At 36.4% G+C, this 19,450-nt stretch overlaps 1 protein-coding gene and 1 long non-coding RNA gene across 3 annotated transcripts; both read left to right on the forward strand.

The window, feature by feature from the left end:
* Nucleotides 1–1,721: 1,721 nt before the first annotated feature.
* LOC130745464 (uncharacterized) lies at nucleotides 1,722–2,408 on the forward strand. Its single transcript, XM_057597748.1, has one exon. It carries the CDS (start codon nucleotides 1,873–1,875, stop codon nucleotides 2,077–2,079), a length of 207 nt encoding a protein of 68 aa, XP_057453731.1. The 5' UTR covers nucleotides 1,722–1,872; the 3' UTR covers nucleotides 2,080–2,408.
* Nucleotides 2,409–4,849: 2,441 nt separating this feature from the next.
* On the forward strand, nucleotides 4,850–6,537 carry LOC130742356 (uncharacterized). Of its 2 annotated transcripts, none has more exons than XR_009021122.1 (5): nucleotides 4,850–5,510; nucleotides 5,631–5,719; nucleotides 5,798–5,985; nucleotides 6,115–6,141; nucleotides 6,232–6,537. It is a non-coding gene; the product is annotated as an uncharacterized LOC130742356 (long non-coding RNA). The 2 variants fall into 2 exon arrangements; XR_009021121.1 differs by having other exon boundaries at nucleotides 4,892–5,510; nucleotides 5,908–5,985; nucleotides 6,232–6,530.
* Nucleotides 6,538–19,450: the final 12,913 nt, after the last annotated feature.

The raw sequence follows: 19,450 nt of genomic DNA on the forward strand, positions 1-19,450 counted from the left end.
TCCAATGTGCAAGATATTTAAAAGTCACAATTGATTTTCTCAACATTCTCCCCCTTGGCCCCTCATGCATGTAAGTTACCACACCACCATGTTCCCTCTCAGCGGAATGAACCAATCACTAGGGTTGCACACTCAATTTTGAGGCCAGGTGATTACTAAGGGTCACACACTCGGCTGATACTATTGTTGGGTCGTGAGAGAGGCAACGATTGTATGACTCCTTACTTATAATTTATTCAACACTTTTTTATCATCTCATATTAATGTGTTACTTCTTACTCACACTTGGTATCCCAAAAATTCTCCCCCTCAAGTGTGAGTCCATCTCAAGCGAAAACATCTACACATACTATTACTTCTCCATCAACGGGACACATTGTCTAGCCACAAATTTTCGGCACAAGAAATCATCACCCTAATCGCACTATCATCAGCTGTGAACCACTATTATGGTATGAAAAGGGCATGAAGGTCTCTCAAGACACCATTTTGAGCTAACAAATAAGATATGTAAGAATAAACTTAAACTAGATCTATACTACAATTTAGAACACCAATGAAATTTATATAAATTCGAGAAAGAAGTGATAATCTTGGCCATATATATATATATATATATATATATATATATATATATATAAAGCGTAACCTAATTTCCACCATCATGACTCCATTACACAATACTCCAACACACTTAATTATCAATTGAACTTAAGTTCAATAAATATAAATATGTACATAATGTTTTCCAAACTCATAATGAACCATGTAACTAGATGAACTTCTAAAAAAATATCTAACTTATCAATTCAACTAAATACCTAGTGGGCCATAAGATTGTTTGGGCCTAGTAGAAAACTTTGTTTCCAAGTTTTCTTCTTTCCTATCTACTTGAAATGTCATAATTTTAGTAAGGACAATGCAATAAATTAGGATTAAATATATTTTCTTTATTCTTATTTATAGGAATCTAATCTCATATGCACCGTCCACGTTGTAATTAATCATCCACGGGACCTTGTTGATTAAGTTGAGCAGGTCTCCATCGCCAATAACGTGATTATATTCATCCCACCCTCCACGTGTCCATTTATCTCTTCAAAGTTTGAACGCGTCCTTCATCCAAGTGTCCCTAGCCAACCCACGACATTTAATGAACTTCACTTTCCCACCCTCTTTTGTATGAACAGAAAAGCAAGAGTTGTCATTTTACTTATTTATTTATTTTATAAACACAAAGCATTTTACACGATTAATTAATATAAAATTGATTTCAAAAAAATTCATATAAAATTTACTAGAACAACAAAATTATTTTATAATTTAAATCAGTATATATTAAGAGAGAAAAAGAGGTTGATATAAATATTTAATTGTATCTAGCTATCTATACTTTTTAAATTTAAAGATAATACACTAAAATAATAAAACCTTATGAAATTAATTGTTATGTGTAATTTATTTATTTAAAAAATAAATACTACTAGTTCTTAAACAAAGTTTTTTTTATTACAACTACTTGTATATTTTTTGTGTGCAATATCTTTTATTTGCAAAACAACTAAGTCGAGAACATTAATCATATTATTAGTTTTGAATAGATTTATTAGCTAAAATCTTTTGCATGTATCCACAAAATTCAAATGTACCACCTATACCAATCAAGTGTGGGGGTAATCTTACGTGTACTATGCAACAGCATGATAATGTGAAATTTAATATAAGAAAACCCATTCCTTTATAGACCATGCATCCTGTGTCCTTGTAGCATATATATAAGCATATTCAAGTAGCATCATAAAGCATTCTTCAAAACAAAAACAAAAGAGCCTTGCAGGGAACAAGAAGGTGGAAGAGTAGTTAATTGAAGTCATGGTTTGCTTCTGTTTTCTGGTGGATCAAAGCAGGAAGGTGAAGGAGAGCAAGCCGGTGGCAGGGTCATGCTCGCGTTGCGGCGGCGGCGCGAGCGTGGCGGACATGATCACACAGACGAGATTCTGCTACGTTCCTTTCTACTGGAAATCTTGGAAGGCTATTATTTGCACTTTTTGTGGAGCTATGCTCAAGTCTTATAGATGAGGAAAAAATATATTGATTGCAAATCAGCAAATGGAATCAACGAACGCCAATTTCCAATTCTAACCATAGTTGACAAGAACGCACGCAGCACAGGTACGGTTCAAGGCTTATTTTAATGTGAAATTGCTAGGTGGGTGATGCCGGATGCGTGAGACCGTGAATCTGGAAATTGTAATTAACACAGAGATGAGTGATGTATAGGAATTATTTTGGAATTATTTGTGATGTAAACCGTATTTGGATCCTCTGCATTAATTTATGTCATGAATATTGGTCTTTTATTTATATTATAAAAATAAATTAATATTTTGGAAGATTTTTTACCTTCATCGATCGTACTCATGCATGATAGCTAGCTAACCTCTAGTTTTAATTTTTAAACTCTTATGAGTTTTACGATTATAGGTAACCAAAATGAGTTACATCACATGTAAGTTCATTTTTTAACTCGCGTGAACTCTGTAAACTCCGGTAAACTAGTGAGTTTACTGCCGAGTCCACGAGTTTAGAAAAAATGAAGAAAAATAATTTATTTAGAAAAATTACAGCATTTTATGATAGTCTTTGCAATATTATTTTTATACATCACAAATCCATCTCACTTCATGTTTCGTATCTTATTTTCTCTAATATTTATTTGTGTTGTGTAAGAGAGTGAGGTGCGACAATATTTCTAAATTTGTCTACCAACCTAGATTTTGAATTTGTATATTATATAAATTCTTCCAAATCTCAAATTATGAGTTGATAATCAGATATTGAGAAGGTAATAAAACAGTATATTTTTACTGTTGTTTAAAGGAATGACTCATAACTTATTTGCTCTTATTTGTAGTTTTCAGTATTTACCTGATGAACATGTGTTACTTTTTTTCTATAAACTTATATTTAGTCAATTTATGTATGATTTTAACTTGTTCTTGTGTTTGTAAAATGAATGATTTGACTATTTAGGTATATTTTTAATTTTATTGGCATTTGCAATATTGTTGTGGTTTTTTAAATATTATTTTTTGTATAAGGTAAACTTGTAGCTAACGTCTTATGAGTTTACGAGTCGAAATCATGAGTCATGTTCACAAGCACTCCACGAGTTTATGGAAACTTTTGAGTTTGACATCCTTGCACCTGAATCGAACAAGATTAACTTAATAAAGGATACCTGTAATTGAAAAAAAAGGCTTAACCGCATTTTTGATCCCCCACTTTTACCTAATTTGCGCTTTTAGTCTTTAACAAAATATTAGTAATTTTTATCCCCCACATTTGCTACCATTTGCAATTTTTGTTTTATGTTCAATATATGTTTTTGTTGTCAAAAAAATAATTAATTAAAAAAAAAAATCCAGGACATTCATACTATTCTTCATCATGTTCTTCTAAAAACTTAGAAAATTACAGAAATTCATCCTCTTCATCATAACTTTCAATCATCTTCTAATTAAGGAAAAAAATTGTTTCTCATTTTAGGACTTCTCTCTTCCACCTCCGGGTAGGTTTTGCTCCTACACAACATTGAAACCCCATTTTTCTTCCATCATTAGCTTTCGCTTTTCATCTCCCTTTTCCACCTTCTTCACTTATTCCTATTACCATCATTATCAAAGCAATTAGAAGAGATGGATGGTGGAGGGAGAGATCAATAGAGGGGGAGATCAAGAAATCCAAATCCACTCCACAACTCCCTCTCACAACCCCAGATCGGGAAATGAAACTTCACCACTCCCTCAACTCGTCCTCTCCTTGTTTCAAATCTTCTAATCTATGCAAACCCTTCTTCTCTTCCTCCAGATCGACCACCATCTCCCTCAAAGTTCCCTCCTTTTCTGCAGCAGTGGACACTGAAGGTCATCGCAGCGGTGGTTAAAGCTTTGCCTTGGCAACATACCTAACAACCCATAAACGATTTCCAACCCATAAAGGAGATCGAACGTCAACATTGAGGGATTCAATTTGATCCCATAGAACTGTGACTCCAATGACAAGGGACTTAACGAAGTGGGTCAATTGTATTTGGAACCTAGAATTGATCGAAGCCCCACAAAATGTCTAGATTGCGAATTTTAAAAATTTCATTATGGAGAAAACATGATAAATTAAAGCAGAATGTATAAAAATTTACAAACATTTTTAAAATTAAGTTAAGAAAAAATTGTTTTAACAGTTTAAAAAAAAAACTTATATCTACAGATACTTTAAATCATTATTTATAAATGTTATGTTTCATCTAAAGCGGCGAGGGTGGCGAGTCCTCGGCGGCCTAGGGGTCGACCTTGTAAACCTGAGAGTGTGACTATCGCTAATGTGTCGGCCCCGCCCAGTCCTCCTTCTCCTTCGGGTCCTTACTTCACACGAGCAAAGAAGGCTTGGTGTCTTGCTCAGTTTGCAGGCATGTCTTTCCCTGGTAGTGATGAAGATGTCATCCGAGGGTTGGCCGAAGTTATTAAAGAAAATTTTCCTTTTTTGAAGTAGGGTGGGTGTGCTCTTTTCTTTTGGGTTGTTGTGTTTGTTCCTTGGATGGCTTGGTGATTTTTCCCTTCTTTGTAGTTTGTTCTCCTTTTCATTTGTTAATGAATAACTCTTTTCCTCTAAAAAAAATGTTTCATCTAAAGTTTGAATAAATTCAATTATTATCAAATAGTAGTATTTAAGAAAAAAAACATATTTTTTTTGTTTTAATAGTTAATTGACTAGAAATGAATTAATATGATTTAATGTAATATTAAAACTTGAGATACTGATCATAATATAAAAGTTATCTATACTATATATAAAGGGAGAGTTTGTGCAGCCTAAAGGATAACTTTGTAATTCCATAAACCATTGAACATGAATGATAATTTCTCTATGGGCAATTTAGTAAATCTCAATATAATTAGTTAGGGATTCAATCTTGGTCATCCTTTCCTTTCAATTTTAGCCGTTTATTTCTTTTCCTTTTTGCCTGTGTTTGCCGTTTTCGTTTCCACCTCTTGAAGGCTCCATACGTTTTCGTTCTTCAATCTTCCACCTCTTCGAAAGTCTTCCGTTTTCGTTTCTCCCCTGACTCTGCCGCTTCATTCTCTGCAGCCCCATTCCAGCTAGATAAGATCCTCAATCCGGTAAGAACTATTTCAGCCATCATATCTCGCTTCCACCTCCCACTGAATCTGCCGCCAAGCCAACCTTCCACCTCAATAAAACCCAAATCAACACAACCTCCTTCAACACCCAAAGTTGCTGCACCATTCCTTCTTCCTCAGCCGAGCCATCGCTGCCACCGCTTCCTCTTTCCCCAGCCAAACCACCTTCCCTTTCTCCTCCCTTCACTAACCTTCGACATTGGTTAGTGTTAAACTGTGGACTCCATCCATCATTACCTTCTATGTTTTCTTCCACACTTATCTTATTGACTGTCTCAGTGACCTAATATTTCTCCATTCCAGTCGAAGGTAAAAATCTGATTTATGTCTGTTTCTTTTATTCGGGTCTTTTAATTTTCCTTTCATATGTTCTTCTTAGATGTTCCTTCTATTATATGTGCTCACAGTATGAGATGCGTATTATTGCAGATTTTAATTGTTACTTTAGGACAATGGGAAACAAATTTGTTTATGTGTAGTTCCTTTCTCTCGCTTTCCACCATCTGATAATTTTCCAGGTATGTAACAAGATGGCTGAACATCCCCATTTGCATAGGTAAAAACATATCTGACATTGGGTTTTTCTGAATTTTCAGGCCTGTTTGTCGTTTTCTTTCTTTTAATTTACCTTCCACCTTTTAAGTTTCCCTGATTGAGATTGGGTTATTTTTTTAATTTTCTATTTCCGCCGGTACTTCTCGATTAGGCGCATCTGGAAGTTGAACAAGAGATTGGTTGCAATTCGTTTTTACAGCAATTGGTTGTCGTGGTTTTGTTGCTTCAGGTGAGTAAGATCATGTCTTCCTTTAGCGATTATGTTCGAAGCTCTTCTTTGGTCTTCTTTTTCCACCATTTTGTTATGTCGTCTCTTTTCTAACGCCCTTATCGTTTCTTTTGCTTGCCCTCACATTAGGTTATCATCTCCCCTTGATTCCTTCTGGTGAGTAAGATGATTTAATCCATTATTTGTTTCTTTTTTGTTTCTTTTCACCATTATGATCTTCCTTTTCAACTTTGCTATTGCCTCTAGGGTACAAAAAAGAGATATTTCACCTAGAAAAGTAATGAGAGAGATGAAGTTGAACAATAAGAGATTGGCGCAGGTTGCTGTTTTATTTTTGTTGCTTTGGCATTTTATTCATTTGTTTCTTTTTGTTTAGTTTTGTGATTCCCCACCATTCATTTGTACTTGGTGAACATGTTTAATTAGTCCATTGTTTCTTCTTATGGTATTATGTTCGTTTTATAAAGATAGTAATTAGTAATTACTAATCTGTTTTACCCTCATAGTATGTGATTTTATAAGATTATTATGTGACTTTATGAGGTTTAAGAGCAAAACTAAAATGTAATATACTAGAGAAGTGTTATGTAATACAGATTCTGTTTTAAAGAAATGCAAGAATGCTTGGTTGTCATCCTATGATTGGTTGCTGCTAAAAGTGCCGCTTATTAACGAAATGTAACCAATTCGTTTATTTTCGTTGTCTAACAATAAGGATTTCTCAATATATTGTAATAAATAAATGAGATGAGATGACTTCTCATAGATGATTAATTTATGAGTTTAAATATTTGCCACGTAGGAGGGAATTTCATTCATTTTTAATTTTAATTAAAATAAAAATATATTTATTTATTTTGTGGAATTCAATCAGATGTCAGTGTAAAACTATTTTACACTAACAGTGTGTATCCATTAAGGTGAGACTATGAAAGTTGTGTCAGACTCTTTCGGTGGAGATGATTTGTGGGTCTGATAAATATCCAGCGTATGCATAACCAATTAGGTCAAGCTTGGACTTGGAAAAAAATGAACTCACCTCCATTCACCATTGTGCCTTTAAGATAATGAAAGACTTGTTTTATTTCGTTTCATGGCCTTTGCGTAGGTGAAGAACTATATCTTTTTTTTTTGAACTTGTGAAGTACTATATCTTGCTAATAAATTAACAACAAAGGATAAACAGGTCGAGTATGACTAGCAAAATACATTAATGCTCTGATAGCACTGAGGTATGGTACTTAAGGATCAAGTAATTCTTCATCTTTTTCTCGAGGTCTAAATTATCTTTATTTACATATAATGACCTGCAACCATTAGAGTACACAATAAGCATGATTCGTCCATATATAATTCTTTTAGTGCCGGTTTTACATGAGTATCTTGGAGCATAAATACCTCACCCTTTGGATACTCATTTCGTAAGGCTAGACAAAAGTTTCATTCCCAACTAAATTTTCTCTTTAGTAAATCTACAGTTTTTTAGAGCTCTTCTGAAGTCCCAATAAATCATTGTCATAAACATTAATTATGACATAAACAATCTCATATCTCATCATAAATATGCATGAGTTTGTTGGGTCATTTTATGTCTGTCCTTAAGCAAATAATCATCTAGATTGCTTTAATCTAATTATTTGTTCATTGTTGAGAACATGAATTGTGTGCTTTAGGAATCTTACAACCTTCCAGAAGTTTTATATAGATATCATTCTCAAGTGAGCCATACAAATAAGTTGTAACTCCAAGTATCCACCACGATAGTCATGTGTGTCTTAAGTATGACAACATCATTTCACTTTACTATAACGACTTTGTATGCCTTATTGTCTTTATACCTTCAGTGTACAGAAATGAGGTCCAAAGACCCTTAAATTCAGCAAATGAATCGTTTCTTTCTATTTATGACCAATCACACCCATTAATTTTCAGGTTCAAGATTCTCGCATATATTTATAATAATGAGCACCACTTCATCTTGTCGACAATTCTTCATGTTCTTGGTTCCTTATTTTAACTTCTCGAGACATAACCAATTGAGATCTCTTTAATCAATCATTACAGGTACTTGAACCTCTTCAATAGGTATGAACATTTTTGTATTCTCTACACTTCTCAAGATAGTTTGCCTCCTCGACAAGACCATCTTCCTTCTCTAGGATAAATCTTTTTGAACCAAGTTTTAGGCATGCCTTAGTCTAATAATATTAACAAATTTTTCAACTGGGATATTAAGTTAGAGAAGGGTATTTGCAGCATATAAGGGGAATTTAATAATTCATTTTAGGTCAGAGAATGCATCTTTTGAACTTCTGGTTCATAGTGCGAGTATACATATGCATTCTTTACAAATTTTCAGAGCTGCTTAATTTCCTCTCCCCTAATGCTGAGAACCAACAAGTAAGATATGAAATATCTTTCGGTAATGACTCAAATTTATTAATAGCCTCAGCTTTCCCTATGGTTTCACCTTAGTGCGTTGTGGTAGAGCAATTGAAAATATATAACGCACGTTGAAGATTCTTAGATGTGAGATATTAGATTCCTGACCATGAACCAATTGTAATGAGGATAATTATAATGGATTGTTGGCTTGATGTGTGTCAATGCTGCTATTTGCAAAATCCCATGTCCAAAAATAAGGACATTTGTTTTCATATGTAATTGTCTAGCTATAAATAGGAGTCGTTTAATTAAATAACTCAACTAGATCATTTAAATATGATCATCTGCAACTATATATATTCAAAACCGTGTCATTTACCAACTTAATCAAGGTTGAAATTTTAACTCTATCAATATGGAGAGTTGATGACATATATTTGGCCATTTAGTCGATACATCGATAAAGATATGAAATACTTTAATGAACCATAAAAAGAGTGAATATGTGCACATGTATCACATCAAATATACTCAAGAGTATGAGAGATTCAAACTCATATATTTTACCAATTATTAATAGGTCATGAGAACAATATATAAGAATTCATTATATTGAAGAATCTTCAAGTTCTTTGATGGGCACTCATATGAATTCATATACTTTCGCATCATAAGACTCGAGATGTCTAACCGGTCATACCAATCATATTCAATTTGTCCTGTATATAGAACTTTCTCATTCAAAATAATACTTCAATGTTTAAAGTGAAATTTTCTGGCATTTTAAATCCTTCAAAAATTATGATATTTTTAACCCATAATTTATCGTTACGTCAATAAAAAAAATATAGTCCTTCAAAGAGTTTTAAATTGATAAGTAATATGTAAACATGACAATTGTGTCACAAGATGAGAATTGCATCTCATATTCATTGCATGGAAAAACTCAATAGGTTTGACATCTTCACATGTAAGGATTACTATTGATCCAAGCAATATCTAACAATAATGCTTATATATGCTCTTTATATTTGTATACTTTGATACCAATGTTGGGGAAATAGAATAACATAAAACATGAGATCATGTGTCAATGTGGGACCCTTTCTCACACTTCAATTCTCAACATTCTCCCCCTAAGAGTAGGTCACCGCCATATTATTATCCTTCCCTTAGCGGAAGCTATCAAAAATTGCACTGCAATTTGTTTCATCACTGCGCAAATAGTACACGTCACCTGACCACCACCTTGTGTCAAGAAGACTTTCAATACAAAGAGTCATTATCATGATCACATCAACCATTGACTCCGATACTATTTATAGGATTGCAACCGCGTCTGGCAGTGACGGATCCAAAAATTTTATATCGTGGGGGCAATATACAAATTTTTTATCACAGCACAAAAATTTATAACATATAAATTATAAAATATCACTATTAAAGATTAAAAAAAATAGAATTCACCAAATAGTATATATGTTTTACCAACATAATATATTAGTTTGAAAGCGTGATGATTATAATAAAATTATCTTTCCCAGACCCATTTGTGGCCAAATAAAAATTGTGAATAATATGTTGTTGATATATAAAACACACCTCCGTTTAAGAGATACAGGAATAGAATACAGAGAAATAAGAAATGTGATAAATGTTGTAATATGAGTGAAAAAAGGAAATAGGAAGAGAATATAAAAAGTGAAAATGAATTGAAAGAAAAAATGAAGTGTGAATAAATTAGTACTTAAAAATTGTAGTCATCTAACCTCAAAAATAAAAATAAAAGCCACAGTCATTTCAGCTACAGATACTAGACCACGGTAGCTGAGATTTGAGAAGTATATATATGTGTTGCTCTTTTTAAAAATATTGTGAGTTTGTGACTAATTGGTTTTATTAAATAAAAAACATGGTAATCTTTTTAAGAAACATGGCAAGTTAAGTGGAACTTGAAGGGGGTACTTACTACTTACTGTAAGCTTAAAGTTCAAACTTATGATTGGATGCAATATGAGTGCGTGGGAGCATTTGTAAGTATTTGTTGGGGGCAATATATCTTAATACTAATGTTATTAATGTTTTTTATGGAAATCAGGTGGGGGCATTTGCCCCACCCTTGCCCAATGTACATCCGTCGCTGGCGTCTGGGGCTGTTTCTTGAAAAAATATAAGATTATTGATATACAGACCTTTTCAAGAGTGTCAATGATTTCTTTTAAAATATTGCTTTGAAATTTCATTGGCTTCTTCTAGAGAACCACAACAAAATTTCATTTCATGATACAATCTCATATACAATTGGATGTCCTTCAGGAACAATTAACCATGCACTAATAATTTTTCGGGCTAAAAGATCACAACTTTTGTAGAGTGAAGGATGTTATTCCAGTTGCAGCCTCCCTTGTATTTATAATATTATGTTAAGAGTTTTGAACAAGTATACATGTGGGTCGGGCTCATGACTTCCTACCTTATAACCTAGATGAGCATCTAAATATTCATAACAGCATGAACAATATTTTTCTGTTGATAATGACGCATAACTACAAGCAAATGTTGTAATTCTCATGTAAACACAAACAATATAACATTATATCAAGGTTAGTGCAAACAAACACTCTGTAAAATGCACTTATACACGAATAAGAACCACACAAGCAAAAGAAAGACATTATTATTGAGCCAAAAAAACTCCTTTAGCAATTCGATTACGTGATATCTTTTCTATAACTGATTATTTCAACAAGTCAACTTTTCAATTATATAAACCAAAAGTAAGTTAAATGAATTACCTCAATGAGGTACCTTGAAGCCCAAATATGATCACCAGCTTCAATGCCTACACTACAAACTTGATACTCCCACTACAATGTAATTCACAGAAAAGCATTTAAAAATATTAGTTCATATATTCATAAGCGTTAAAACAAAGGAAACAACTTGTTGGGAGTGGTTAACCGTGGTTGACCAATCCGTGTGATTGATGTAATCGGCGAGGTCCCCACCACCACAATACTTCAAAACAAGGTGAGTCTCTGCTGAAAGTTCAAAAACATGAAAAAACCATCACGAGACTCAAATGCTGACATGACGGACTCAATCCAATGGGTGTACCCTATTTGGAACCTAGAAGGAGTAACAGGTCCACGTTCATTCCAATTAACCACGAATGGAAATTTGAACCCATGAGATGCATCATCATACAGTCCATACTGAGCGATGTTTTTTTCGTATGGAACTGTGGATATGTTGCAGGGATCAGAAATCTGGAGACATGCCGGAGGGAGCACAAAACTTGTTGGTTTATTGCTACGAAACGAAGCATCGAACGTAGAAAACTAGAGACATGGGAGCACAAAGCTCGTTATCTTATAACAAATATGAGCATGGAACGTGGTGGTTCAGGGCTTCCAAGAGAGTTCAGAAAATGGAAGACGAGGGGCAGATAAGATCGTGGAAGGGGGGGGGGGCACAACGACGAGTGTTTTTTCGATATTTTGAAGAAGAATAAAAAGAAGAAGATGTAGAGGCAGATAATGAACTTGGATCCTCATATTGCACATCAGCATTTGGGTAATCGTAGTAATCCATAAACCTTTTTATTTTATAGAAGTCGACCATCAACATTGCATTCGTAGGAACAATCCGCAATCGAAGGTCTTTTAAAGATGTATATGGTATAATTACCAACTTGATACTCCCACTGCAATGTAATTCACAGAAAAGTAGTTAAAAACATGAGTTCATATATTAATAAGCCTTAAAATAAAGGAAACAACTTGCAGGGAATGGAACAACATGAATCCCCACCACCACAATACTTCAAAACAAGGTGAGTCTCTGCTGAAAGTTCAAAAACATGAAAAAACCATCACGAGACTCTAATGGTGACACGACAGACTCTCCTTCATTTTCACTATTTGCATCGTCACCAGTCTGTGCTTTTTCTCTTTCACTCCCAACAGCAGCAGATGGTACACCACCAAAGAGCAGAAAATATTGTTCGTCCATAATTTTATATGCTGCAATGTACCTTTGGTGTGCAAGAAGGCGAGCAACAACTGCTCGAGCAATCTTATATGCAGCTGCATCGACTCTTGATGTATGCTGACTTGTCAGGGGCGTCTTCAGGATATCCCATTGTTGTTTATCCCGTATTGCACAGCTTCCCTCAAATGCTTTGTTTCCTCATCCAAGGTTGTAACACCCCGATTTCCGGATGTCACTTTAGTAACCAAAAATAAACTTTATGCGGAAAACAGGTAATTTTTTTCGTTTGATTCCTTTTAATAAAGCGATAGGAAATAAAGACAGAACCCAACACTAACTAACCAATATACAAATATATACACGTGTACAGCCTCAGCTGCACTCCCACGTCACGCGCACTCACAGTGACTCCAAAGTAGTGTGCCCGTAGGCAAATATATATACAGACCCAGAAGTTTGAGTGAGAAAGTCATAAGTACAATCCACTAAGAGAAATGTCGGCCTCAAAATGGCCTAAGCAAAGACCCCTACAGTCCGACTGACTCACTGTGATCCCTCAATAAGAGAACCACACGAAAAGCCATGCATCGGAAACTTACCCTGTCCCAAAAGTAAGACGAATCAGAGCTCTACACAAAATATGACGCCTGCCTAAACCTACCCTTCCAGTACCGAGTCCACAGCGAACTGAAGTTGGCAAGTTGAAGCTCAGCTCCATGCGTCGTAAAACTCCTTTCATCAGACGCCCACACTCGTCAGTACGGTCCTCCAACTCAAACCTGATCCCCCCCGAGGGAGAGACCGTCGAAACCCAATCCACCGTCGACGTCTGGCAGCAGGCCGACCGCCCAAACACAAACATGAAACCAAAGCCAAGGCGCTAGGGTCAACTCACGGAAATAAGTAGATATACACTCAACATGTGACAAGGGTATAGATATATATATATATATATATATATATATATATATAGCCTGAGTAATGGACCAATCTTTTTCAATTGCTTCCCAGATCTAACTGTTAGTCTGGAAGATAAAAACATCCTTGATGTCCTCTTCCTAAATATCAAGCTTCACGGCCTTGATATGAAAGAAGATTCCATTCCTATCTCTTTGATTTACAGGGTTCAATACAAGGTAATGAACTCTATCAAATCTTATTTCTTGCGAACCAATTGTGAGAAATCTGGAGAAACTACCCTCTTCCTCACAGATTATGATAAGGCCAATGTTATTGTGCCCAAAACCATCCAATGGAGTGATATCACCCTTCCAGAGAAATGGTCTTTGGAAAAGGCTACTCCAGCCCAACCTGCTGAAACTCCTGAGTTTCGTGAAATCATCCAACACCAATCTGGCCAAGTAGATCTCATCTTTGATAGGAGAAATTCTTTCTCTATCCCTAGATCTATTAGGACATCCTCTGATTTCCAATCTGCCATGTCCAGAAGATCTTTTTCTATGACTAGAAGGAACCAACCCGAGTCTGGTGCTCGACCCTCCCTCTCTCATGACGGATCTACTATCCATTTGGCTGGATATGTCAATACCACTCCTGTCAAGACTACCTATGACAAGGGTGATGAAGATCATCAATCCAACTTATCTCCAACGTATTCTTCTCTAGAAACCCCTGGAGAAACTTCTGATTTCATTGGAGCAATCACTACTGAATTTGTCATCGACAAAGAAAGTATCAAAGCAGATTTCTACTCTGACAAATGGACTAAGCAAAGAAAATGGTTCTTTGCAAAGTATCAGGGTGAAAAGAGAAAGAAGATCCAAGAAAAATTCTACGGGTTCCTTGAAAAAACCCAGCAAAACATCTTTTTTTTTGAATGGTTTCAAGATTATGCCAACAAGAATTGGAAATCTTACCCCTTCCAAATTGACATGGTTAAATGGCAGCATAAAGATGGAAAAGAAACCCTTTCTAAACTGCCACCTAAAACTCCTTTCCTTCTTAAAGGAGCTCAATCTACACCTGTCTTGGCTTCTCCCTTCAAGACTAGGGAAGAAGAAGGTGAGGTCACCAGTAAGGACATCAAAGACCTCATGGAACAGGCCAATTATACCAATAAGTATCTTCAAACTCTTGGAGAATCTCAGACTCATGATGATTCTGCTAGAAAAGGAAAAGGAAAGGTCAAGACTGAACCCTCTTCCCCAGATCTTGATATCCCTAAAGGGTGTCAACTGGAGAAACCTTTATTCAAACCTTTCCAAATCAGTAACCGATCTAGGCACTCAGCTCAATCCCTTCGTGCCAAGAATGAATCTGATAATGAGCTTCTTCAGAAAGTTGTGGAACAACTGAAGCTTCTCAATCAAGTGATCCCTGAAACCCCGACTCAGGAAACTCCTACTCCGGAGGCAGTTTCTAATCCTACTGTCTCTGCTCCTGCTCCTCCAAAAACTCGGACTTCTACTCGTAATGCCTCTACTTCTTTAAACAATATTGAAGATGGTAAGGTTGAGTCTGATTCTGATATCCAATCTGTCAAGAGTATTCCTATCAACGCTGTTAATCACAATTCTAGGAATCAGTGGAGAAAAGAAACCAAACTCTATTATCCTAGAGCTACTGCTCCTGATCTCCTTTTAGAAGAATCTTCAAACTTCAAAAGCTTCAGTGCCAACAATGTCTATGAATGGAATATTGATGGTGAAAACGAGTATGGCATCACCAAAATCCTCCAAAATATGACTATGGTAGCCACTGCCTATGTTACCGCCAATAGTTGTCCTGAATCTCTTATTGTCGAAGTCTTGGTTGCTGGTTTCTGTGGCCAGCTCAAAGGTTGGTGGGATAATTATCTCACTGAAGACGAGAAGAATCAGATCTTGACTGCTATCAAGACTGATGAAGAAGGTAATCCTATCATTGAAGATGGCAAATTCATTCCTGATGCTGTCAACTCCTTAATCTTCACTATAGCCCAACATTTTGTTGGAGATCCTTCCCTCATCAAGGATAGATCTGGTGATCTTTTGTCCAATCTTAAGTGTAAATCTTTGGGTGATTTTAGATGGTATAAGGATACCTTCTTGACCAGAGTCTACACCCGTGAAGACAGCCAACAAGCCTTCTGGAAAGAGAAGTTCCTGGCAGGTCTTCCTAAATCTTTTGGCGACAAAGTTCGGGAAAAACTAAGAAGCCAAAATCCGGGGGGAGAAATCCCGTATCACACCCTTAGTTATGGACAGCTTATTGCTATCATTCAAAGAGTTGCTCTCAAAATCTGTCAGGATGACAAAATCCAACAGCAACTCACTAAGGAAAAGTCTCAAAATCGCAGGGATTTGGGTACTTTCTGCGAACAATTTGGAATTCAAGGTTGTCCCAAGAAACCTAAACCTATGTAATATATTTCCTCCAGTTTTATTATTCTGTTTATGGAAGGCTGAGCCTCCTGTTTTAATTCCTGTCTTTTAATTTCTGCATTTTAAATTTCTGCTAGAAGCCCCTCCGTGGTGGCGTCCTACTTCTCTTGTTAATCCTCATCTCATCCCCCTCCTTCTGCTTCCGACCCCCTCTTGGTATCAGAGCCAAATTGGTTTATGTAATATAGCTTTTGTAACCTATGTTTATGTAATATATTTCCAAATTGGTTTCACTCTTGGTGGGATTTCTTTGGACCTACTACGGAAATCTTTCCCTCTGAAGTTCTTGAGGGTTACAATCATTTTTTAAAAGCATTGGAATAAAGATTTAAACAATTATCCTGATTGTTTGAATTTTTACACAATCTTTTCCCTTTCTTGGGTATTTGCCTGGCGTTATGGTCTCAAGACAAAAGCCCAACCAATTCTCCACAAGCAACCCTTAATCAAATGGTGGAAGGTCTTTGATGCTTCCAAAGCTCATAAGGAGAATGTCAATCAGTGGTTTAAGTCTAACCAAAAGTACCTTAAGCATGCCAATCCGCAATCTAGTCTCTTGCTCAATCAAAAGGTCCACATCACAGCGGCCCTTGCAGGAGCTTCAACAGAAGAAGACTTGCTGAAGAATCTCCAAACAGCTCTGCAATTATTGAAAGAAAAAGAGCCAAAGGAGCAGGCCTCATCCTCAAAGGCCCCTCAGCAGAAAACTTCCTCACAATCTTCTTTCGGGTCAGATCTTATCCCGGAAACACTGGAATCAAGTGAAGATGACTTCTGCTAAAGCTTTGTCGTCTTTTATCATTATGTTTTGTAATAATTCAATCTCAATTATTGTATTCCACTGTAGCAACAGTAGAACTTTTTACTGTAGCAAATAGTGCCCGTCAAATAGTACCGTCTACCGGAACTATTCAACCGGAACTATTCAAACAGTGACCAAATTTTTTCTTTAAATAGGCATCTTCTGAGCTTTGTTAATCAGAGTTTGGCATAGCCTAGATAGAGAGTTATAGAGAGAGAAAACACTGAGAGTCCTTCTGTAAGTTCTCTTTCAGTTTTCCTTTCTTCAATCTTTTCAGTTTTTTAGTTTTTTAAATTTCAGTTTTTGTAACCTATGTTTATGTAATATATTTCCTCCAGTTTTATTATTCTGTTTATGGAAGGCTGAGCCTCCTGTTTTAATTCCTGTCTTTTAATTTCTGCATTTTAAATTTCTGCTAGAAGCCCCTCCGTGGTGGCGTCCTACTTCTCTTGTTAATCCTCATCTCATCCCCCTCTGTAAGACCTGGATTTTCAGAACAAGCTAGTTTCCGACTCACGCGTAGAATCAGTGTAAGCGTGACAGGAGTTTGACATTTGAGGAAGATTAATGAAGAAGAAAGTTCAGGAATTGCTTGAGGAATGTTGCGTAGTTGTTTTCGGAGTTAGTGCGAGTCGTCTGCACACTTGCCTTAGGGCGAGCGTGTCCAGAATAGACTATTTCGCTCTTAAAGCAACGTTTTGAGTGAGATTTCGAACTCTCGGAAAATTTAAAGATTCTCTTTATTTTTCCATCGACCAGCGTTTCATTTCGGAACTCTGGACTGTACGCACGATAGGTTTCACTTTTCGGATGTCCGCCGACGCTAATTTCTTTGCTTCGAAACCCTATTTTCGAGCAATGGATGAAGACTTTTTCTATTCGGGACTTCTAACGAAGATTCCGTCCATGTTGCCAGACTTGTTTCGACGTTTCCAATCTTTCTTCAGTTGGAAGTTTTGTCGTTTGAGCATCACAGCAAAAAGTAGTTTTTCGGGGCAGATTAACCGACACCGCTTTTGAGTTTTTCGATATCGTTTTTCCCAAATCCTAGATATTTGTTTTGAGTTCTGGAATTCTGACGCCAGAATCTCTCTTAGAATTTCTCGGTGATCGTGCTGCAAAAATCGGAATCGCGAAATTTTCATTTTCCCGCGATTTCACCCGCCTATAAATAGCGCGAAAAAGCAAAATCCTCTCATTTTCTTTCCATTTGTGGCTGATTTCGTGGGGAGCAAGGGGGGAGGGGATTTCCGCGAAAACTTGACCAATCTTCGTGCAGTTCGTCCCTACTTCTAGGTATCGAGGTAACTATCATGAATCCTGCCTCTGATTTCTGTTTCTGCTGAGTTTCTGAAGTCGTTTCTGTGCTCTAAGTTTTGAGCTTTTTCTAAAATTGTCCGATTTCTCTGATTTCTCGCTTGGGTTATGTTCCTTATGTTCCCCTGAGTCTAAAACCTCTGTCAGTAAACTCTGATTGCGATTCAGTTGTCCAGGATCTGAAAAATTGACTCAAAACTCTTTTTGTCTCACATTTCGAAACTTTATTGTCGAAAAGACTTAATCTGACTTCGTGCCTTTAGGATTTGTTGTCACGGATATCATGAGGATCGTTGCTGTCAAATTTGTTTTCAGAACTGATAACTTTGAAGTTTTGAGCCTTTATTTTGGACCAAAATGCCCCTGCGTAGTCGTATTTCGGCCCGATTGTCCGAAAATTGTTCTGACAGTTTCTTTGCCTTAGTTTTACCCTAAAACTACCTTGTAAACTGATTTGATCGAAGAAAAAGAGCCGAAGCCCTTTTCTCCTTATGGCCGTGGGTTTTTCCTAAGGGGAGGGGAGTTTTTCGTTTTCGAAAACTTGTCCTTTCGTACCCGTTTGTCGTATTCTGAAGCTTTGATGCTTTGTCTATCGTTTATGTATTGTATTGCGATCGAACTAATCGATTTTGTGTGGATTCTGCTTTGTTTTTCCTCCGAGGTTCAGTTGAAGGAACTTTGGAAGTTTCAAGGCATTCCTGTGAAGGAGATTTGATTTGCGAAGCTGGATCAGCTCGAGGTTAGGGCAACTTACTATATATTAGCTATGACTGCATGATAGGCGTCGATAAATTCGACTTATGTTTTATCTGATGTTGTTTTTGATGATGAGTTGATGTTATGATGCTTTTCCATACTTGTGATGTTGTGCTTTTGTTGGATTGAGCGTTTTGACGCAATTTCGGAGTGGAGATTCATTGAGCTGGTGATCTTTGATATTTCGGGTTGGATGAACAACCCTAGGCAAGTCCAAATGTGGGGTTTGAGACTTAGCCATATGTTGGAATTCTTAGACTTTCCCCGGGAAATGTATTTTGGGTGGTTGATCTTTGAAAACTTAGAATGATAGAGCTTTGAAAAACTAAAGACTTGGGAAACTTAGACTTTGAGAAATAAACTCATAACTTGACTAATTCGAATTGAAACAATTTTTATTAACGTTTAAGCATAGGAGAACTGAAGGGGAAAATATTTACGAAAGACGGGGAAAAGTCGACTTTGTTGTGGGTTTGGAGAGTTATCGGAATTGGGGGAAGCCACTAAGGTGAGCTATGGTGATGATTGAAAGTCACCGAGTACTCTAGTACTCTTGGGGAGTGTTGTGGAGCCGTGTTGTATTGACCGACACCTAGTGCTCTTGTTGTTTGGGCTGTGTTGTATTGACCGACACTAGACCCTTGTGTATTCTGTGGATGGAGTTGTGTTGTATTGACCGACACTTACTCCGAGTTGTGTTGTATTGACCGACACTAACTCATGGGTTTGTTGAGATTGGGTTGTGAGCTAAACACTTTCGTGGTAAGGACGATTCGTTGTTTGGCTAACCACGTTGCATTCAATCGGGTGAATAACGGGAATGGTTCAC

This window comes from Lotus japonicus, chromosome 3 (assembly GCF_012489685.1).
Source record: "Lotus japonicus ecotype B-129 chromosome 3, LjGifu_v1.2".
Lineage (NCBI taxonomy): Eukaryota > Viridiplantae > Streptophyta > Magnoliopsida > Fabales > Fabaceae > Lotus > Lotus japonicus.